Source organism: Benincasa hispida, chromosome 9 (genome assembly GCF_027475165.1).
Source record: "Benincasa hispida cultivar pf3 chromosome 9, pf3_genome.v1.1, whole genome shotgun sequence".
Taxonomy (NCBI): Eukaryota; Viridiplantae; Streptophyta; class Magnoliopsida; order Cucurbitales; family Cucurbitaceae; genus Benincasa; species Benincasa hispida.
The window spans coordinates 94821109-94845156 of record NC_143486.1 but is presented as its reverse complement, the minus strand read 5'-3'; the positions used below and the strand labels follow the sequence as shown (position 1 = coordinate 94845156).

Sequence of the window (24048 nt, the reverse complement as noted above, 5' to 3'; positions counted from 1 at the left end):
ATACATCATCTCTTTATTGTAATTGTTACAATTTAGAGAAGCATGATTTTTTAATTATGTAAGTGTAAGCTCATGCATCATATAAGAGTTATATTTATGCATGCATAAAAAGGGTGAATGATAGCATCATCTTTATATTATAATTGTTATAGTATAAGGGTGAATGATAGCATGTTTTCTTTGTTATTATTCGTTATATAAAAGTTATATAGAAAAATTGACTGGACATTGCATGAAGCATGATACATAGATTACTTTATAAATGTTATAAATGCCTCGTTATGCGTAATATTTTTTTAGTTGTTTCTTTTTAAGAGTTAAGGAGAAATTAGAACTAAAAGAAATAACAAAGACATGCATGCTCACTTAGGTTTAATTCATGGTTTTAAAGTGTTTAAAGCTTGGATCACATAGACCTAAGATCACGGTTCTAATATGATTAGCAACCCTAAGGCTTTAATCTTTTAATCAGTTTAATAGGATTAAATTGGCTAATAAAAGGTTAAAGTGTAGCAAATCTATCTATAAGGGACCTTTTGTCTAAGGCGGGTTCTGGTCTAGGCTGGAGTATTTAATTTGACGGAAACATAACACCCCTACCTGGGAACTTACTTGGAAAGGTGAATTAGATAGATTTGATGCATGCATGCAAGTTAAGGACAGTCCATTAAAGTGTTTAAATGTGACTACTTGAACTTGTTTATATTTCATAAGCAAACGTTGTTTATGAGCAGACTTTAAAAAGAAGACTTAGACTAAAATCAGTAGCCGGATTGTCTAGGTTAATGAATCCCTAGGTAGAACATTCAGTAGGAGGTATTTGGGGCAAAAGATGCTTCACTTAAAGCTTTCACTTTTCTTCTAAATAGTTCAAACCATGAGATCTATCCTCGGCCTCGTGGCACCTTTGGGGTGTCCCCCCATCGGATGGTGTTTGGGTAGGTCAATATCAAGGTGGATGGAGAGATGTTCATAGTAAGTAGGAGCGGGAATTGTAGCATATCCCTCGGTCTCCGCCGTTAGGTTGAATAAAGTTACTGCGTATCGCCTCGAGGCACCCTAGGAGTGTTCTCTAAAGGATGGCAGTTTTGCGCGTTTCTTTATTTGATCTCTTATAAGAGTAAAAGGTAACTTAGTCTCTTGTCCTAATCTGTCTTTTCCCTACGGTAAGCGCATTAGGGCGAGACTCTAGCACAAAAAATGAGGGGTTACACGCGAGACTCTGGTACCGAAAACGAGGGGTTACACTTACATGGAATAGTTAAAGATTAACGATTCTGGACCGAAAAAATGGTGGCTGTTAGGTTCAGTTCCAAGAGTTGGTTCTGCCTAATGATTGAGAATGTCTCATCCCAGTGAAGGGGCAACTGATTACCCTACCGGTGGCGTTTGTCCTGACTCACTGGGGCATCATTGCAAAATAGAAGTCTATAACTTAGGGTACTTGAAACTGTTTTGCAAAACTAATTGGTTTAAAAGTGGTTTAGCAAAATCTAATAAAGATTTGTTCGTTTTTCAGCAACTTTTTCAAATGGCTACAGCCACCTTATCGTTGTTAAGCGTCGAAAAATTAACTGGCGACAATTTTTCAACATGGAAACACATGATCACGACGATCTCATGTTCGCTCTCATGGACATACGAACGATGGACAAGGGTGAATGAAAAGGCTCGAGCCTACATCTTGGCAAGTCTTTTTGAAGTCTTGGCCAAGAAGCATGAGCCTATGGTCTCAGCCCGTGAGATCATGAAGTCTCTACGGGGGATGTTTGGACAACCATCTGAATAGCTTATGCATGAGACTCTTAAATACATATTCAACTCCAAAATGCAAGAAGGCACATCTGTTTGTGAACATGTGCTAAACAGGATGGTCCACTTCAATGTGGTGGAGTTGAATGGGTCTACCATCGATGAGGGCACGCATGTTAGCATACTCCTACATTCTTTGCCGGAGAGCTTCTTGCACTTTGTTAGCAATGTGATTCTTAACAAAGTGAAATATAACCTTACAACTCTCATCAACGAGTTGCAGACATACCAATCTTTACTGAAAAGTAAGGAGAGGCAGAAGGATGAGGCAAATGTTGCTTAATCCTCAAGGACGTTGCATAGAGATGCGACCTCAGGAACGAAGTTTGCACCTTCTACTTCTAACTTTGCAAAGGGGAAGAAGAAGAAGGGTGGTAAGGGAAAAGGGAAGGCACCCGTTAACCCACCGCCCGTCGCACCGAGTAGGCATCCACCAGTTCTTAGGGAAAGTGTTTCCATTGCAACCAAGATGGATATTGGAAGAGAAACTATCCTCGATATTTGAAGAAGAAGAAAGAAGCCAAGGCTAAGGCCAAGGCGGATAAAGGTAAATGTGTTTTACTTGTGCTCGAAACTTGTTTAGTAGAGAATGATGATTCTGCCTGGATAATTGATTTAGGCGCCACTAACCATGTTTGTTCTTCCTTTCATGGATTAGATCTTGGCGACAGCTGGAGGCTGGTGAGAGGATGATGCGAGTAGGCACGAGGCACGTTCAGCTATGGCAGTGGGAGGACTCCAATTAGCTTTACAGAATAGGTTTCTAATTTTAAATGATGTATATATAGTTCTTAAAATAAAAAGGAACCTTATTTCTGTAAAGTGTTTATTGCAATGTAAATACATCGTTTCTTTTAATTTGAGTAAAGCGTTTATTCATAAAGATGATGTTTTTATTTGCACAACAAATCTAGAATCGAATTTATATGTGCTAAGGCCGTTAGCCATTAATTCCCTCCATAATACTGAAATGTTCAGAACTGTCGTAACTCAATCAAAACGTCGACGAATTTCTCCAAAATAAAATGCCCAAACTTGGCATCTACGTTTAGAGCATATCAATCTCAATAGGATTGAGAGATTGGTGAAGAATGGACTTCTAAGTGAGTTAGAGAAAAGTTCTTTGCCAGTGTGCGAATCTTGCTTTGAGGTCAGATGACTAAACGGCCTTTTACTGGAAAAGGTTCTAGAGCCAAGGAGCCTCTTAAGTTAGTACATTCTGACCTTTGTGGTCTTATGAATGTGCGAGCCCGAGGTGACTATGAGTATTTCATTAGTTTATTGATGATTACTCCAGGTACGGGTATGGTTATCTTTTACAACGGAAGTCTGAATCCTTTGAAAAGTTCAAAGAGTTCAAGGCTGAAGTTAAAAATGCATTAGATAGACGGATTAAAACAATTCGTTCAGATCGAGGTGAAGAGTTTTTGGACTCCGTATTCCAGGACTATTTAATAAAACATGGAATCGTTTCCCAACTCTTAACGCCGGGTAAACCTCAGTAGAATGGTGTAGCGGAGAGAAGAAATAGGACCTTGTTAGACATGGTTCGCTCGATGATGAGTTACGCTTCCTTACCGAACTCGTTTTGGGGTTTCGTAGTGGAGACTGCGTTGTAGATACTCAACTGTGTTCCCTCCAAGAGTGTTGCAAGATCACCTCTAGAGTTGTGGAACGGGCGTAAAGCTAGTTTACGTCATTTCCGCATTTGAGGTTGCCTTGCACATGTGTTTGAGGCTAATCCCAATAATTTGGAACCACGGTCGAGGTTATGCCTCTTTGTAGGCTACCCCAAAGGTACACAAGGCGGTTATTTTTATGATCCAACGAAAAATAGGGTGTTTGTTTCAACAAACGCTACTTTCCTTGAGGAGGATCATATAAGGGAGCACAGTCCACGAAGCAAAGTTGTGTTGCGTGAGCTTTCCAATGAAACTACTTAAACTGCAACAAGAGTTGTTGAAGAGCCTACTACATCAAGAAGAGTTGTTGATGGGAGTTCATCCAGTAGGTCGGTTCCACCTCAAGAGTTGATGGAACCTCGACGTAGTGGGAGGGTTTCGAAACCACCCGTTCACTATCTGGGTTTCACGAAAATCCTTGCTATGGTAGAAGATGGCGACGTTGAGGATCCGTGTCTTATAAGAAGGAAATGGAGGATGTTGACAAGGATGAATGGGTCAAGGCCATGGATCTCGAGATGGAGTTGATGTACTTCAACTAAGTATGGGATCTTATAGATCCGCCTGATGAGGTTCGCTCTATAAGTTGTAAATGGATCTACAAGCGCAAACAGGGTGCTGATGGGAAGGTATAGACCTTCAAGGATCGACTTGTGGCAAAGGGTTATACCTAGTTAGAGAAAGTTGACTATGAGGAGACTTTCTCGTCTGTTGCTATGTTAAAGTCGATCCGCATCCTCCTGTCCATTGCAGTTATTATAATTATGAGATCTGGCAAATTGATGTCAAGGCGACCTTTCTGAATGAAAATCTTGAGGAGATTATTTATATGGTGCAGCCCGAGGGATTCATAGCTCAAGGTCAAGAGCAAAAGGTTTGCAAACTGAATTGGTCCATTTATGGACTGAAACAGGCGTCTCGATCTTGGAACATACGATTTGATATTGCGATCAAGTCGTATGGCTTTGCAAAACGTTGATGAACCTTGTGTCTACAAAAAGATCATCAACGCTTCAGTAGTCTTCTTAGTATTATATGTAGACGATATCTTGTATGTAGACGATATCCTACTCATTGGGAATGATGTAGGTCTACTGACTGCTGCTAAGAACTGGTTAGCGACCAAATTCCAAATGAAAGATTTGGGAGAGGCTTAGTTTGTTTTAGGTATATAGATCTTTTGGGATCGCTTGAACAAAGTGCTAGCAATGTTTCAGGCATCGTATATTGACAAGATGTTGCTTAAGTACTCGATGCAGGACTCCAAGAGGGGCCTACTGCCGTTCTGGCATGAAGTCACTTTGTCTAAGGAAATGTGTCCTAAGATGCCTCATGAACTTGAAGAGATGAGATGGGTCCCATATGCGTTTGCCATTGGCAGTTTGATGTACGCGAGGCTCTGTACTCGTTCAGACATTTGCTACGCTATGGGCATAGTCAGTAGGTATCAGTCTAACCTAGGCCAGGGTCACTGGACCACAGTGAAGAACATCCTCAAGTATCTTCGGAGAACGAGAGACTACATGCTCGTGTATGGTTCGATGGATTTGATCCTTACAGGATACACAGATTCTTACTTTCAGACTGATAAGGACTCTCGCAAGTCCACACCAGGGTCAGTCTTTACTCTTAATGGAGAAGCTATAGTGTGGTGAAGCACTAAGCAGGGGTGCATCGCTGACTCCACTATGGAGGCGGAGTACATAGCAGCTTGCGAAGCTGCTAAGAAGGTCGTCTGGCTCAGGAAGTTCTTCACAGACCTGAAAGTTGTTCCAGATATGTCTAGGCCCATTACCCTCTATTTTGATAATAGAGGGGCAGTGGCGAACTCCAAGGAGCCAAGGATCACCGACGCGACAAACACAAAAAGCGGAAGTATCATCTGATCCGCGAGGTAGTGCAATGAGAGGACGTGATCGTCACGCAGATCGCTTCGAGCAGAATGTTGATGACCCGTTTACGAAGTCTCTCATGGCTACAGTGTTTGAGGGTCAACTACAGAGCATGGGTCTATAGGATCGCCCGCGGCTGAATTAGGGCAAATGGGAGATTTTATTGTACTGTGCTTTTATGTGCTCTAGTTTATTGTTTTGTACTAAGTTTTTGTACACCCCACATCGCTTGAGGACAAGTGGGAGATTGTTGGGGTAGATGCCCTAAAATCTCTTGTCCTATAGTTTGTAAACAGTATATACGAACACCTGTGATGTTAATATATGATATTTACTTCACATCTTGTATTTTGCTCAGTTAATTGTTTTATTTTCTTTACCACAAACCAATAAACATAAAATTCCTGGTTATCTGTATGTGACTCAAGCATGTATGTGGTGACATACAAGTGGATCATGTCTTGAGTGATAACCAAAATGGTCTGTAGTAAATGGATAAAGAAGGGAAACCTTATCCTGGTAATGTTACGGACGCGACCCGCTTTGTAGAATGGTCACAAGTGTTAATGTCTCGTTATATAACACCGTTCATGACAGAGACTTCACTTTACTAGGATGACCATAAGTATCATGACCTCAATTCTGAGTGAGTTGGGAACTCTTGCCATTGAGGGCGATCCTTTGATTTATATGGGTACGAGTGGCCAGGTCGCCGATTCAAACCTACTATTTTGGGGATTTGTGTGATTTGGGAGTTGGGAACTCAACTACACAAGATGGAGTTCACTCCTTCCCCAAGGCAGGGGTAAGCAGATAGATGGCTCCCTTAAGGGCTGATTTTGGGGCTTGAACGATGTGGCGCCACACATCTTCTCTTGGCCCAAGAGGTGTTCACACATAGTTGGACTATGTTGTATTGTTCATTAGAGGAATCAGTGGTACTTAAGGAGTGAGATGTAACTGCAGAGGGAAAACGGTAAATTGGCCTAGCTGTACTTACGAGCATTTGTGAAGGGTCATCGTAATCATGATTGATTATATCCGATGGACACAAAAATATATCTGTGGTAAGAAGAATTCAGCTGTTGGTCTTTAGTGGAATCACTGATAGTTAACAGATGGTGGATCTTGTGGCTAAAGAGTTTAGTCAGCTATTCACATACCGTGTGAGCTTCGAGCCACAGGTCCATTAGGTCACCTAGGTAGCTTGGATAAAGTCGAGAACCAGTATTTGGGTTAATTTGAAATGTTCAAATTGACAAGAGGAAGTTCAATTATATATGATATAATTGGACTGGTTAATTATGATATAATTAGCTAAATGTATGAGATACATTATTTTGTAGGAAATTAGATACAAATATGATTTATATCAAGTAGAGGAGAAAATACTAGAGTAGATATATGATATCAAACTATAGGATATAAATATAATATGATTATATTTATTAATTAAATTAATTGATTAATTATCTAATAATTAGCGAATTTATCCACGTTTGGACGTGAGAAGTGGGCTCGATGGTTATGGTAACCGGCGTATTAAAAATGAAAATCGTTTTCATTTTTATCGATTGTGTTTTTGTATTATCATCCGCACCTAAAAGAATCCGTGAAAGCAATTGCGAGAGCCTATACGATAGAAGCTCGTTCGTCGAAATGATTGTCTGCCTCACGTTTTCTCTAAATGATCGTATACGTTTTTCCTAAATGATCGTTCAGTCTTTCATACACGATCATGTAGCTCTACTATATGATAAGCATTTCCGCTATACGATAGCAGATTTTCGTCTCCCACTTGCTTATCGTTTACACGACGCGTTCTCCTCCGTCCTCTACCAAACTCACCAAAGCCCACTCTTTGGGTTTTTGACGCCGAGGATACCCAGGTTTCTCTTGTGGTGGTGTCGTCGCCGCTGCATTGTTCGTGTACGTTCTGATCGTGCTGTTGCAGTCGACATACTCGCCAGGTGCTGGTAGATCTATGGGAGGTTTTTCGCTGCTTAAGGTTTAGACATTCGAAGAGAGTCTTCATTTGGTATGAACCCTTTCCTTGTTACTTATTGTATTCTGAGCATGCCGATAATGAGGTTTATATGCATAACTGTATGTGTTGAATGTATATCGTTTGTATTTCAATCACCGTGAAATCGGATCGATCTAAACCCGCTCATGGAACTTTCGGTATGAGATCTTTCACTCTCCTGGCCCGATTGGGATTTAGTCATAGTAGGATTATGATCTATTGTTCATTAGAGCGATCATTGATCATTAAGGAGTTAAATGTAACTACAGGGGCAAAATGGTAATTGGCCTAGTTGTACTTATGAGCAATTTGTGAAGGGTCATCGTACTGTTGGTCGGTTATATCCAACGGATACAGAAATATATATGTAGTGTGAAGAGTGCAACTGTCAGTCTTTAGTGGAGTGCCCGATAGTTAACGGATGGTGAATAATGTAATTAAAGAATTTAATTAATTATTTATGTACATTGGAGCTTTAAGCTACAGGTCCATGAGGTCCCCTTGGTAGCTCAATAAGATTTAGTTGAGAATCAGTTTTTGGATTAATTTGAATTGTTCAAATTAATAAAAGAATTTAATTATATATGATATAATTAAATTGATTTAATTATATGTGATATAATTGTCATAATATATTTGATACATTATAGCATAATGGGAGGAATTAAATATTTGAATGAGATTCAAATATATTTTCTATGAATAAGATTCATAGTTGTTAAATTTAATATAAATAAGATTTATATTAAATGCCATATAATGGAGAAAATAAACTATAATTTATATTGTCTGTGATACAATATTAAAACTATAGGTTATATGTTATATTTGATATAACATATAATTTAATATATATATATTGTTAGGTTTTATGTCCTAAAACTCGTGGTATGTAAACAATGAAATTTATTCTGATAAATTCAATAAAGGTATTATTGAATAGATCGATTGCTTGAATAGAAATCCAATAAACCTAAAAGTCTATTGACTATTGGATGAGTACTTGAACTTTATGTGGAAACATAAAGGTGGATCAAGTTCGAGTAAATAGTCAAAATGATCTATAGTATATGGATAAGGTTGAATACCTTATTCTAGTAACACTATTGGATATGGTCTGCTCTATAGTTGTGACAAGGAGTTGTAAAGTGGTACAATCGAAGTGATCCTAATTCGTTCATGTTGGACATGAGGAGTGAGGGTGTCCTTGTGCAAAAGAGTTTATACAAGATCGGACCACGAAATGAGTCACTCTTACTTTATAACGCTGTTTACTGTTTAAGACTGACTATTTCAAAGCGATGATCTAGGTAACTTGACCTTAATCCTGAGCTAACTATGAACTCCTGTTTATTTGAAATTACTCTTAGATTTGCATAGGTGAGGGTTGGCTCAACAGCGCCGACTCAATAAGAGTCCCATTTCAGGGGTAAGATTGGATAGATAGTTGGGGACATAGGGTGCAAAAGGGAATTCACTCTTACCAGTTTTTAGGGACAATAGAGAGGTTGTTCCCTTAAGTGTTGATTCTGGGGCTTGAACATGGGTTCCTGCCCTCTCATTTGGCATGAGAGGGGCTCGGTTTTGTTGATTGGATCACAAAATAATTGTTCATTAGGGGATCAATGGGGACTTAAGAAACAAGAGGTAATTTTGGGGGGTAAAACAGAGATTTGACCCAGCCGTTATTATGAACAACCTGTGAAAGGTTAACTTACTAATCATGGTTATATCGAGTGGACATAATATATCTACAGTGAGAGGAGTTCAACTATGGGCTTTAGTGGAGTGACTCATTAGTTAACGAATGGGGGTTAGATCAGTCTAATGAGTTTAGCTGACTAATCTCGGATCGTTGGAGCCCATGATCTGTAGGTTCACGAGGTTTCCCTACTAGCTTGGGAATGGATTAGCTTTATGTGATAATTTAATTTGAAACATTCAAATTAGAATCAAACGGAATTGGAGAAAATACATTTAAATATGATTTAAATATATGAAGATAAATTTGTGTAAAAATTAATTTTATATTGGATATTAAATTAATTAGAATTATTTAAATTGTTTAAATAATTATTTATTAATTTTATTATAAAATTAATTTATGAAATGAATTTGTAAAATTAATAAAAATAAAATATGATTTTAAAATTAATTTTGAATTTTGGAAACGAAATTACACAAAAATGAAAAATTAAATTTTTCATCTTCATCTTCAACTAGCTCATTAGGAACATACCACCTTCAACCTTCATTTACTCCATGCATGAGCTGCATCCCATACAACAAATCTCTTTACATGATAGTCTGCAATATATTGAAGAGATTGGAGTGAAGTGAAGGTGATGAACCGATTGAATTTTTCCTAAAAAATTCTTGAGAAGAATGTGTTTTTCAATGGGTTGATACAGTGAGCTTTCTTCAATGGGTTGATACAGTGAGCTTTCTTCAAATTCTTTTTGATTCCAGCTTATTTTGAGTCCCACAACTCAATCTAAAGCACTGAGAGAATAGTAGGGAAGATCTTGTAGTGGTCTACACAAAGATTTGGAGGAATTTATAGCTGGAAATCAAGATTTCAACGGTTCTTGAAAGGTATGTTCTTGAAACCCATTAAACTCTGTTTTAGCATGATTTCTTTTCTACCAAAATTAATCAAGTAGAGTGCTTATGGATCTTATTCGCCTCTGCTACATGCTGATGCCAATCCAACATATATATAATATGATAAGTTAGTTATCATATTTATATTTATATTATTATTATTATTTTGATAATAAGGAAGGGAGTCAACTCCCTTCCCCATATTTTCTCCCCACCCATATTAGTGGTGGTGGTTAGATTCTATTTGACAAAAGAGAATTAAAAGAAAATTGTTTTCTTCTTTGTTCTTAACGTTGACGTTGTTAAACGATTGAGAGAAGACATAAGTGTTCTCTATCTTTGAGTGTTCCTGCAAAAGTTCTCAATCTTCTTCCTCCTCCACATTAACCTTTCCCTCTTAACCAAAATAGTCAGAGCCACCACTCATGAGTTCTCAATGTGAGAATACCAAGATTTCCATTGTGGTAGTGTCCGGTTTTGGTTCGAGGTTGTCTTGAAAAAGGTCTTCAAGAAGTTCGAGACTTTGTTAGAGGGAGAAATGTGAAGAAAAGGTTGTGATGTTTCTTGAAACCCTTTTCTTATAAAGCATGCTATAATTTAGATTTCAATGCATATTCTTTTTCTTGTTTACTATAAACTTTTTATTCAATAAATTATGGAATTTGGTCGATCCGCTTCCTCTCAAGGTTCTCTCATTTGAGTTCCTTCAATAATTACATTCATTGAATTAACATCTATAAGTCTTTATTGATGGTAGTCAATTAATAGTACTTACTATCTACGAGTTTTAGGGTATAAAACCCAACAAATTCTTTGCACAGTCACTATTGCCTCCCCAATTTTCTCGTCTTCCGCCGCTGGTACCTAGTGTTGGCTCTGATCGATTGTCTTCCACCCCTTCTACAAACTAGATCTGCAATTGTTCCATGTTCGTCTTCCTCCAGTGGTATCAGATCTACCATCATGGTATCTTCGCACGTGGATCTCTCTTTTTGTCCAAGATCTCAGTTCCACTGCGTCGCTGAACGCCTTTATTGTTCAGATCTGTTGATTTTTAGGCTGTAAATCTGCAGTTTACCATCGTTCTGATCCAATTGCAACATCTTAGTTTTGCCTAGATCTCTGCCGCTCACCGCTTCTCACCTCGTTCAGATATGTTTCCTTATGAAATATTCAAATTTATACTTAGAAAATGAAGAGCAAACGGAAACCCAAATGGTTGTGGTCTTTTTCGTTTGGTGTTGAACTCGTCTAAACAAGCATATCTAAGTCTCCCATCGACGAAATGTCTCTGGTGTGTGGGTCTTTGCACTTTTCAGGTCTGATAAACATTTGAAGAAAAAAATAAAAACGATAATTGCTTTCAGATTGCTAGAAACAGATGTCGAAAAGTTGCTGCGCCGTGGAAGAACCATCGCCTTGAAAGCATATACGTTGCGTCCTCAGTGCTAATTGTTATGCCGATTGCTCCCAAGGTCAACATAATTTCCAATTTCAGGCGTGTAGTTACCCTAAAATAGATTGAAATCAATGAAAACTATGCTTAGAAAATGATATATCTAGAGGAAAACATATGAATAGGAAAGATAAGAATTGCTCTATATCTTTCTTTTCAAAATTAAGAGCTATTAAATAAAAGATATCTGTTTCTGAAAATAGAAATCTATTTTGAAATTAATTTTTTAACGGTTTTAGAATTAATTGAAATTAATTATTGGAATAATCAACAACAATTAATTCATGTTTTTTCTTTTGCTATGTTAGTCATTCCCAATAATTTGATTTGAGCATTTAATATTACTAGTGTTTTACCACATACAAAGACATATACATTTTTATTGTTAAAAAAATAAAAATAAAATAGGTATTTAAAATATTATTTAAAAGTTGCTTATTATAATTAAAGAAACTTTCTTGGAATTCTTTGTGAAGGAAGGAGTAAAACTTTTTGTGGCCTTCCTTTTATTTTTATTTTTAATAATTACAACATTTTTATTTTTAACAAATTGTTGATAATTAATTTACTATTATTTATAATTGATTAAAAAATTTTAGACACAAGATACATGATTTTTTAGTTAACAAAAGGAATATGAGCATGTAATAGGTTGATCTATTTTGTTTCTCATAATCATTTTAAATAAAATAATAATATACAAATTAAGAAAACTCAAAAAGTAGCAAACAAAATCCATACATATTCCTTAAAATAGATAGAAAAATGTTTCTTTTTTTTTTTTCAACAAATATTTAAACAATAGAACGATTATATAAAAAAACATCAACAAAAAACATTTTAGCTATACACTTTTTTCTTAATAACAATGGGTAGACAAACAGTCTAATTCAACTTCATCAAAATTGAGGCGTCACACTACAATCTTAAGATTCGAAATATAGATATGTGAGATATGTCTTCTTTGCTACTTGAATGTAACATCTTGAGATACTTTGAAGATGGAAGAGACTTGAGGAAAAATGCATTGAGATAACAAAATAGATAGAAAGAACCTTTGGGTTTTGAAAAATGGTGATCAAGAAAAACTTATTTTTATAGATATTAGACGTGGAGAGTTACAAACTTTTTGAATTCTAAAGGCTCTGTTTGATAACCATTTGATTTTTTATTTTATTTCTAAAAATTAATTAATTATTTATTTACTAATTATAATTAATCTTTAATTGCATATTTTGTGAATTAGTAAATTGGAGAATGGACAAAAGTGTCCAAAAAAGTTTTCCCACATCCTCACCTTTTGATATATTATACATTTAGACGTGTGCATGTCATTCTTGCACAAGGTCCATGCGAATCTTCTTTGTATCATTCCAATTTTATCGAATGTCTCAAAAGGGACAAAGAAAAATACTTATTTCATTTAAAACAATTTCTTTGATATAATAGGATAAGGAGAATTGAACTATAGATCTTGTAGTCAATAATATACTATCATATGTCAGCTGAGCTCTACTTGTTTTAGCACCATTAAAATAATCTGGAGCCAATATTTTTAAAAAATCTCTTATATTAGATATTAAAACTATAAACCCAAGCTTTTGAAAGATTGGAGATTTTCTAGGGCTGCCAGAAGGAGATTCCCATATGTAATGTTGAAGGCATTCCAGGACTGCCAGAAGGAGTTTCCCACGAATTTGAGCTGAAGTTTGAAGATTTTCCTAAGTGTTCAACTTTAAAATTCCTCGGGTAGATGGATATGTTGGGAATGCCCTAGAACTTGCAGTTCGTGTTAAACATTCTATTTATCAGTAATGATAAGTTGTTAATTTTTTGCATTCTATTATGAAAATCCAATAAACATATCCATGTATAGTCTGAATACTGTAACTTTATGTAGTGACATAAACAGGATCAAGTTAACGGTATATAGCCTAAATGGTCTAATAAGTATATGGATGAAATTGGGTATCTCATCTTGGTAACACTATTGGATGCGACCCACTTTGTAGTTGTTACGAGAAGTTGTAAAGTGCTACAAACGATGTGATCCACAGATCGTTCATGTTGAGACATGTGAGTGTGGGCATCCTATGCAATGAGTTTACATATAGACTGGACCATGAAAATAGTCATTTTTCTTTATAACGACCGTTTATTGTTAAAACTGACTATTTCATTTATTAAGTAACCTAGGTTAACTCAATCTTAATACTGAGGTAGCTATGAACTTCTGTTTGTTCGGGATTATCCTTTGATCTACAAACGGTGAGAGTAGTCCAACAACATTGCTCAATAGGCCTCCCATTTTGGGGATAATACCGGATGAATAGTTGGGGACATAACCCTGCAAGATGGAATTCACTCCTACCCGATTTAGGGTTAGCACATAGGTTGTTCTCTTAAGTACTGATTCCAGGTTTTAAACAATCGGGGCCCCGCCTTCTTATGATAGAGAAAGGATTTGATTCATAGGTGTTATGAATCAATATTGTTCATTAAAGGGTCAGTGGGAACTTAAGGAACAAGATGTATTCACAGAAATAAAACAGTTATCTTGACCCAACTGTGATTATGAACAACCTGTGAAGGATCGACTTACTAATTATGGTTATATAAAGTGGACATAATATATCTATAGTGAGGAGAGTTCAACTATGGGCTATAGTGGAGTGACCCATTAGTTAACGAGTGGGGGTTAGTTCGGTCTAATGAGTTTAGCCGATTAATCTCGGATCATTGGAGCCCAAAATCTGTAGGTCTGCGAGGTCTCCCTACTAGCTCGTAAATGGATAAGCTTTAGAGTAGTTTGATAAGTTAATTTGAAATGTTCAAATTAGAATTAAACGGAATAGGAGAATTTATATTTAAATATGATTTAAATATATGAAGATGGATTTGTGCAAAAATTAATTTTATAGAATTAATAAAATTTTCAGTTTTAAAATCAAAATTGATTTTGAAATCGGTTTTGATGAAAATAGAAAATTGGAAACATGCACAAATGGAAAAACAGTTTTTCCATTACCATCTTTTACTTACTCACACAAACACCATTTCCTTTCTCTTTATTTTCTCCAAGCATGAGCTGCAACTCATGTAGTGATCTTCTTTGTATGTTCACATGCAATAAATAAAGAAGATTGGAGTGAATTTGAGACATGCATTCTAAAGAAATTTTAGATAAAATTTCGGGTTGAAGAAAAGTTCTTCAAGCAGTGTGGTGCAGTGAGCTTCTCCTTGTTTATCCATTGCTTCAAGTTTTTCTTGAGTCCCACAACTCGTTTTAAAGCTCCAAGAGGATAGTGGGGAAGATCTTGAGGTGGTTCACAGTGCATTTTGGAGAAGACAACCGCTGTCGATTAAGATCTTGAAGAGTCCTACAAAGGTATGACTACAAACCTTCTTCTATTACATGAACATGCTTTAGTTTCTGCCAAAATTAATGAATTTGAATGCTTATTAATCCTTGTTGCTTCGGCTGCATGTTGATACACTCTTACAAGAGAAATTTGATAAATTTTGAGCTTGACAAGAGGAATTAGAGGCTCAAATTTTAAGGTAAGGAAGTTAAGATGTTTAAGAACAAGTTCTTAGAAGGAATTTCTATGAAATAACATCTAGAATTCAAGTTATTAAGGCTAGAAGTTGAATATGAAAATTTGATGTTTGAATAAGAAGGCAACTATATCTGAGGGATAAGCACGCAGCTGACAAGTGAGGTTGTGTGCGATTGAACACAAACGTTGGCTTAGGAGTGTGCGCACAAGGTGAGCGCCAAGTTGCAACAGAAAGAAGGATATCGACTGGGTGCGCTAAGAGAAGTGCTAGCAAGTGTTTAACGCATAAGCACCATGGGCGTGTCCTAGAGCCTAAGTGAGCGCATTGTTACTTACGAGCTGAGCACAAGGTAACTTGTATATTTATCATATTACGATGAAGTAGGCTATGCGATGAAGCTTTATATACGATGGAAATCATGAAGGTTGTCCAAAGGGTAATGTTAAATTTAAGAATGTAAGTTAATATTATGAGGGAGTTAATAGTTTTAACTAAAGATATTTATTGATGTTACAGGACAAATGCAAATCAGAGAAGCCTATCATCCTTTGAGGAAGTAGCCTAAGACAGTAAGTGACAAGTTTATGAATGTTTTCTTAGACGAGTTTTTAACGCATGATTTACTATTGAGCTAGTTTTCATGATGTTTTCTTAACAAAGTTCCATGCATGAACGATTAGCCATGCGATGAGTTGTCCAACACATAGCATGATTTCTTAAAAGTACTACTCCAATGCATGCGCTTGTATGAAGGTTGATGTGTGGACGCTTTCTTGAACAATGAGATTTATGAAGCATACGTTAACTAGCATTCCTTAACTTATGATAGTATTTCATGATGTATGCATTTAAGACTTATTTTAATGAAATGCTTGATTTTTCAAAGGTTGAGTTTAATTTTCCAAAAGATGAGTTATGGTGTTACCATGAGGAAACCCGATATTGAAGGTATGAAGATATTTGGGACCCTGATACTTAAGGTATGACGTTATTCAGGATATTACCACATGCACGTATGTAAGTTACTATCGACGCTGAATGTATTGAGATTACTCTACATCAGCTAAGGGTTGACGTTGAGAGATTGAGCAGTTCTCTCTCAACTAAGATTTAATGAAGAGGATTTTCAATAAAAATATTGATGATGAGTTTTTAAGGTTTGAATGTTTTACGTGTTTTCTTGTATATGAGAATAATTGTTTTAAACCCTGATGTTTATGGAAGTTGAGGTTTTATTGATGCTCAATAGTACTTTTAAAAGTAGTCACTCACTAGGCTAGTAGCTCACTCTTTCCAATGTTTTTTTTTTCTAAGGTAGCGGTCAACATCCCAAAGGATAGCCGTTCTGCTAGTTTGCCACTCAGTATTCAAGGGTTGAAGTGAGGTTAACTTAGCTTGTTAATGGTTGTTTTTCATGTACATACTAGGGACCTAAAATAGTTTTGGGACGAGGCCATGGTCTGTATATGAGCATGTTAATGTCTTTACTGTTGAGCTTGGTATCTGTTTATGCTGTTTTGGATAGTATGAGATAGATGTTTATAATGTTTATTAGATGCTTAAGTTTCTGTTGAGCAGATTGAGGGTTATGGATGAATAGTTGATGTCAAATAAGAGTTGGCATCAACTGTCTTCACATTTTCTCCTACGATAGGAAGGGTTTCTAGGAGGGGTGTATGACAAAAACAACATAGTTAATTTTTAAATTATTTTTTTTACTGAACATTCACAAAGCAAAATTTAATCCACACACTTCCACTTGTATTTATTTCGTAGTAATTTAGTGCTTACTATGAAAGATTCTATTAAAATGTTAGATAAAATTCCTAAAAAAGTTATACTAAAAAAATTATTCCTAGTTCATTCATGCTAAATTGTCAAGAACAAATAACATATCAGATTCTATTGCAAGATTGATGGTAATTACAAGGTGACTATTGTCTTCCTCAACCAAAACTCCGTATATTCTAGGTGGGATCTCTCCTTAGATGAGATTATAGAGAGATTGAATGCGAATCGTTTAGGTACATTGGAGGTCATAGCCCTAAATTCTCTTCATATACTATAAAAGTTCAATTAGAGTTCTTATTAAACCCTAATTAACTAGTAGCAAGCTTCTACCCATTAAGCCATACTCAATTAGGAATCTAGAGTCTTAATTAAATAAATCGCATAATAGAGTCCAAATTAATAAAATAACCTAATATGATAAAATACTAACCCATAAACCAGATCTAATATAAAAATGATATATATCATCTTCTACTTTTATTACGCCAGAAGGGTAGAATGAGGCAAAAGTCCTTTACAGCAATAACCCAATTAGGAAAAGAACTAAGCCAAACACTCTTTAATTGGCTTTCTTTAGCAACACAAACAGCCCCCTTATTACATTCTCCATGCACAAAAATTAGTCTCTAATGAATTTAGAGTGCAATTAGTTTAACTTTCAAGGGTTTAACGTTGAAACTGAATAATTTTTTTTTATACCAAAATAATTTTTAAAACACTTTTAAAATGTATTTTAAACCCTATTTTAATCCAAAGAATTTAAATAAAAATAAATTAAAAAAATATTTTTTTTCAAATTCATCTAAATACGATTTTTTGTCTTTATAGTTTATAAATATATTTGATAGTCAATTTTTCATGATTGACTCAAAATTAATGAACCACATTAAAATTAACTAGCCAGCAGTTTGTCATTTACACAAGCTTTTCAATTTTATTTTTTCTAGTCACAAACTTAGTTTTCATCCTTCACATGAAGGGAAAGTTGTTTAATGTAAAAAAAAATCGATAATGGTTAAATGCAACCTAGATATTCCATAAAGATAGGTGTAGCCTAGTCAACACCTAAATATTTTTCTAAAGAAAAAACCGAATTATGAAGAAAAAAAGAATGATAATTTTAGAGAGTGGAAAATAATTACTTTGTAATTAAGAAGAGAAGAGAAATGTGTTAGAGAGAATGAGATTCATTTTTAAGAAAAAGAGTGTGATAGAGAGAGAAAGAGACATCATTTCAAGAGAAAGATTGAAAAATCAAATGGTCGAATTGAACCAATCCAAGTCGCGTGTCTTCTCCGAAAATTATCTAGGGTAAACTAATTACCTCTGCTACTCTCCCTTGTTAATTTGAGATTATTTTGGACTATTAAGTTAAATATTGGAGCATATTAGGATACATCACTATATTGATGTAGAATTTCGCCCCCTAGTACATATTTTGACCAATAAAAATTTATAAGATAAGGCACAACACCACATCTAGTGCAAAGAAATGATTCCAAATCAAATTAAACTGACACGTTTTCACTCGATTAGATTCTTGCATCAACATATACATTTTTTGAACAAACCTTTTTATTTGGTGCTCAACATTTTTTAACATATCATTTTAAATACAATGTTGTGTGTGCATTTTCACACTAACCAGTAACAATAAAGAAAATCATTTTTAGAAAAAAGAAAAAAGCAAGAAGAGTTCGGGAGACAAACTTTAGGACCTTAAGATCCAACTAAATATATATATATTTTTGCAATGAATCAAGTGGAATGGATGGACAAGTTTTAAGTTCAAATCTCAATTAGTCTTGAAAATTGAAATGACATATTCCATAAAACTCATCATAGAACTTCATAAATATCATTACAAATTATTAACAAACTTTTCTCCACTGCTCAACATTGTATATATATAGAGAGAGAGATAGAGAAGGATCATCAGAGATCAGATCATATCAACAAAAACGCCAACAATTGAAGAAAACAAAAATCCATAAATGAAGAGATTATATGAAAAACCAGATCATCAGCGAGCAGCAATAGAGGCAAAATCCAGAATCAATTATAAATCAATAATTTAATTCAACTAACTCTTCGGCTTCGTCGTCGTCGATTTCGTCTTCCTCACAATCTCATCCTTCCTCACAACCTCATCCTTCCTCGACGGTTCGATCGCATGACATTCCTTACAAACCAGTATAATCCACCGGAAAACCTTCCTTCCGAACCACATATTCTTCTTCTTCTTCTTCTTTTTCTTCTTCCTCGCCGTCGACGTTTTCTCCGTTCGCCTCTTCTTCCTCCTCAAATCCGATTTTCCCCCAATTTTCTCCACGGATTTCTTCCTTCTCGAATTCTCGCGGCTCAGCGTCACCGGCACCGATACCGATGCGATGAACTGCCATCTCTGAGACGATCCGTACACTTGAGCGGAAACTGAAGATTTCTGCGATTTCTTCTGATACGAAGAGAATCTCGAGGATCTGATGTCGACATTATTATTATTATTATCGCTCGAACTCGTCCTCGCGCTAGTACTGCTACCACAACTACTACTGCTCCTACTATTAGTGCTATTACTCCGCGACGACATGAACGAGTCCTTACTCCCGACGCTGCTCGTCCTGCTCGTCTGACGAGAAACATCAACGGTGTAAACACCGATCGGCTGCGGCGGGAAAGAGTGAGGCAAGAGACGGCCATTAACGAACAAATGATCAGCGGGAGAATTGTTGAAAGTGGAAGGAGAATCAGGAGTAATCGATCCGAATTCGAAATCGGAATCTTGATCCTGAACCGGAGTGCTGGGGAATGAGAAGATCTCGCCGGAGGAGCTCTTTTCCCGGCGAGACTCCATCGTCGACGGAGATTGAAGGGTAAAATAGTGAATTAATTATTTTCTTCTATATGTTGATTTTGGTTTGCATGAATTTTCCGTTGCACAGAAGATTTGTGTGTGTGTGTGTATATATATAAGGAGGGCCGAGGGGGATGGATTGGGTGTGGTAATGTGGTGGAAAGGGGACACGTGGAATGATCTGGAGCGTTAAGTAGAAGATGGTGATGTGAATGATGGAGATGTGGTGGCCATTAAAGTCAGGCTCTAAAGCGAAGCAATGAAGATGTATTGGTGGGGAAGGGGAGACAACAAGTCTTATATATGTCTAAAACAAGTTTTTGTGTTTTGGAAAAGATGATGTGTAGTCATTATTAGGTCAAACCCTTCCTCCCAACAAACTTATCCAAAATCATATGAAAAAAAAAAAAAAAAATGGACGTAGCCTATTCGATTACATCCACAATTAAACTTTAGGATCATAAACGTAAATAACATAAAGATGATAAATACATAAATAACATAACACTGAAACATCAAGTTACTTAATCAAAATCTATCGTAGGAAAATATTTTCTTTTCTTTTTTTTAAAATATATTTTTAAAGTTTTTCTGCTGCATGATTGAGAGTGGACTAGATGCACCTAAGTTATTGTTCATATCATATTGTTTTTTCGTTGTATTTTTATTTTTGGCTAAAATATCATTGCATTACTTTAGGTTTTGAAAAATTATTGTTCAAAGGAGACTTGAATCTTGAGCTAAACGAGTGGAATATAGAGATAAATGTTTAACTTCAATAATTTTTTTTTAATTAAGTCGTTAAATTTAATCTTATAAACATTTATTTTATTTAAATTGACTTGTGAATTCGAATAAGTAGGGAAGTTGATATCTTTTATAATTTAAATTTAGAAGTTTGTTAATAAACCAATTAATTACACAAATAACTAAACCAATCCAAATGTGTTACTAATAAAACATTTGTTAGTTAAAGACAAATATCCAAATCTAGTCATAAAATGAAAAATGTCAAAAAGTTCTTGAATTCAAAAAGTTGAAAAAGAAAAATCCTAACACAATTGGAAAATATAATACGAAAAAGTAAATAGTTCATTTAAACATAATGATATCATGACTAACCATAATATGAGAAAAAAATCAATTAATTATACTATTTCTTCAAAATTATAACTTAAATGGATGAAATGAAAAGTTTGGTTAAAATTTCAATTTAGATGCATATAGATTTTTGGGAATATATATCTTTATAATATGGAATCACATGTCTTGAAAAGAAGAAGAATAAGAGTTAGTGGAGAATTAGATGGATATATGATCTTATGAAGCAATATTAAAAAAAGAAGAATATTTTATAGTACTATGACTTCTTTGCTCCCATTTCAAAGAATATAGCTTTAATCTTTGACCCACATGTTGATTTTTCTAAGTACACAACTCCCAATAGAATTCTCTCTTTTAATACCAAACGAAAGCAAAATTAAAGAGGGATCAAGAGAAGAGTCCTTTTTTAATGGGTTATAGGAGAGAAGAAGTGGACCAAAGGCACTCAAGTAATGGCATATTGGATTGTTTGGGCTTTTACAAACCCAATGAATGTGGGGGGTCATAAGAGAATTTCCTTTAACCTTTGTGGGGTGAGGAAAGCCTCACTTCAAAGACTTAAAAAAATGATTTTGAAGTTAAAATAATAATTGGGTTGAGTTTGATTACTTGTATAAACAAAGGGACAAAGCAAGAGTTAGACAAATAAGTTTGTCTCCCATATGGGTTTCTAAGGTTGAACCACAATGTCTAGGGACCATTTCTTTCCTATACAAATGGATTCAATTTTTTTTCAATTCTTCAATGTTTAGTTCACCATCCCAATAATTTTATTGGACAATTGTGATTTGTCCCCCCAAAAAACTTTGTGAATTCCCCGTTATGAGGTAAAGAAGGATCGAAAATCATTCAAAAAAAACTTTCATGGTTCTAAAATATTTAGTCGTTACGACTTATCAATCTTTAAATATTTTTTAGTTCAACTGTAGTTGGAAGTTTGAACATTTGACTTTTTAGTTAAGATTATACTGTTTTAACCAATTGAGTTAATTTTTAAATATTTTAATAAGTAGACATAGCTACCATTTGGTACAAACCTATCCCCTCAAAACTCATAGAGCTATTTGGGGTGCAATGTTAGTTATTATAGTTCGTAGATGATAATAATTTATAAGAAGGGTGTAAACTATATTAGTCTAGAGTTATAATAATCTATATTTGAGGGTAAAACTATTTTAGTATGAGTTACAAATGAGGAGAAAAAATGATTACAAAATAGTAAACACGGTAAACATTGAGACCTTTTAAATAGTTTTATTGTAGATAAGTGTATGTTATAATAAATGAAAACTTCAACTATGGAAGACCCAAACATTGAGTGAGCTATAATAGTCCACTCCACTCAAGACAAGTTGGCAAGTTGAGGCCAAAACGCCCTAAAGTTATTTACTATTTTTCTTAATTTTTTTTTAATAAGATCCATAGTAGTTAATTCATTTCCCTTGGTTTATACTCATTTTATATCATGTGGTTAGGGGTCAATAAATAATCATTTTAATTTGTCATAAAGTTTTCTCAAAGTACCTCTCTCTCTTGTTTATTTATCATAACACTTGGCTTGCTTATATGGTAGACAGAGAAAAAGCTGTACTCAATTTAGTGCTTCTAAAAACTTTGAGTACATAAGAATGCATTTTTTTGGTCTATAAAAAAAGTTTTTCCCCCATTTTTTCCCTTTACAAATTTGCTAATTGATATTTTTTAGGCTCAAAATGCCATGTGGAAGAGGAAAAGAAAGGATCTAGTTAGAGTGAGGATAAAGCCTGTCCAAACCCCATCTATCATAAAGAAAAAGGAATAATAACAATAATAATAAAGATTAAAGGGGAAAAGGTAGGTTTAGTTTTTTTAAAATGTTCTATTAATAATTGCTATAGAGATAAATATAATAGGAGAGGATTCTACTAGCAAATATATATATTTTTATGCTTTATCTTTAAGTAAAATAAAATGTAATGTCCTATTAGGATCTGTGTAGTGATTAAGTGTAATAAAGTTTAGTACATGTTGTACCCATTAGTGATGTATAATGACACCTTTACCTTGGAAGTATTGATCATTACTTAACATTTAGGAATGTACAAACATAATAAACTTTATTTTAAAAATAAAAATAATTTTCGTGACAATAGCTTTGAATTAATTAGGATATTATAAATGTGTTAAATATTTGGAGTTTAGATCTCTGCTCCACTTTATTTAAACCGTAAAAGAAGCATAATGAACTTAAAAAAGATACCATATAAAATTAGAAAATATAAAAGATAGAAAAAAAAATATACAAAATGATAACCATTTAAATGTTATAAATTTTATCTTATAGTCAATTAGAAAATTCTTTAATTAGTTCACACTATACAAGTAATAGAAAACTAGTTATACTATCTTAGATTTACGTGTTGGATTAAAATCACTTAGCATTAGCAAGATTACTGATACATGTGTGAAGTGATTTCGATAAATTACTTTTATCATTGTCAAACTATTTTCCTTTCTTTTGATTATAGAGAGGACAAATGATTTTAGATAAATTCAATGGAAGGATACTTACATAGTAAATCTATCCTAAGCTAAGAGTAAAGAGAAAAAGAAAAAGAAGAAAAGATAAAAGTATGTGAAAAGTGAAAAAAAAAAAAAAAAAGTCCATCTTTGTCTCATGCATTAGCCACTTTTACCAATTTAGATTATATACCTTAGCTTAAGCTTCATTCTATTGATTATTATTGCAATGTTGGGTAATTTGCATGGTTTACCATTCTTTTAGATTTTTTTTTGGTTTGAGTGAATTTCAAGATTTTTTGTATTGATGACATAAAGTTTTTTTGGAAAAAAGAATTTAATCAGTTAGTAATGTTCGAAAACTTGCAATTCGTAAATTTCGTATTAAACATTCTATTTATCAATAAAATATTATTGAGTATCTTATTCGATAAAATTGTTGATATTGCATCCTATTATAAAAATCCAATAAACATATCCATGGCTATAGTATGAATACTTTAACTTTATGTGGTGAAATAAACATGATCAATTTAATAGTATATAGCCTAAATGGTCTATAAGTATATGGATGAAATTGAGTATTTCATCCTGGTAACACTATTGGATGCAGCCCATTTTTGTATGGTAATACAAATGATGTGATCCACAGATCATTCATGTAGAGATATGTGAGTGGGGCGTCCTATGCAATGAGTTTGCATAAAGACTGGACCCCGAAATAGTCACTTTTCTTTATAACGACTGTTTACTGTTAAAACTGACTA

General features: G+C 34.6%; 1 protein-coding gene and 1 non-coding gene across 2 annotated transcripts; both read right to left on the bottom strand.

The window, feature by feature from the left end:
- Positions 1-12771: 12771 nt before the first annotated feature.
- On the bottom strand, positions 12772-12874 carry LOC120087445 (U6 spliceosomal RNA). Its single transcript, XR_005484585.1, has one exon. It is a non-coding gene; the product is annotated as a U6 spliceosomal RNA (small nuclear RNA).
- Positions 12875-18602: 5728 nt separating this feature from the next.
- Positions 18603-19790, bottom strand: LOC120086618 (uncharacterized). The gene has a single exon (XM_039043353.2). The coding sequence runs from the start codon at positions 19676-19678 to the stop codon at positions 18908-18910; it is 771 nt and encodes a 256-aa protein (XP_038899281.1). The 5' UTR covers positions 19679-19790; the 3' UTR covers positions 18603-18907.
- Between the last annotated feature and the right edge of the window lie 4258 nt (positions 19791-24048).

Coding starts and splice junctions, on each gene's coding strand:
- LOC120086618 (XM_039043353.2), bottom strand. CDS start 19,678: ATGGAGTCTCGCCGGGAAAAGAGCTCCTCCGGCGAGATCTTCTCATTC.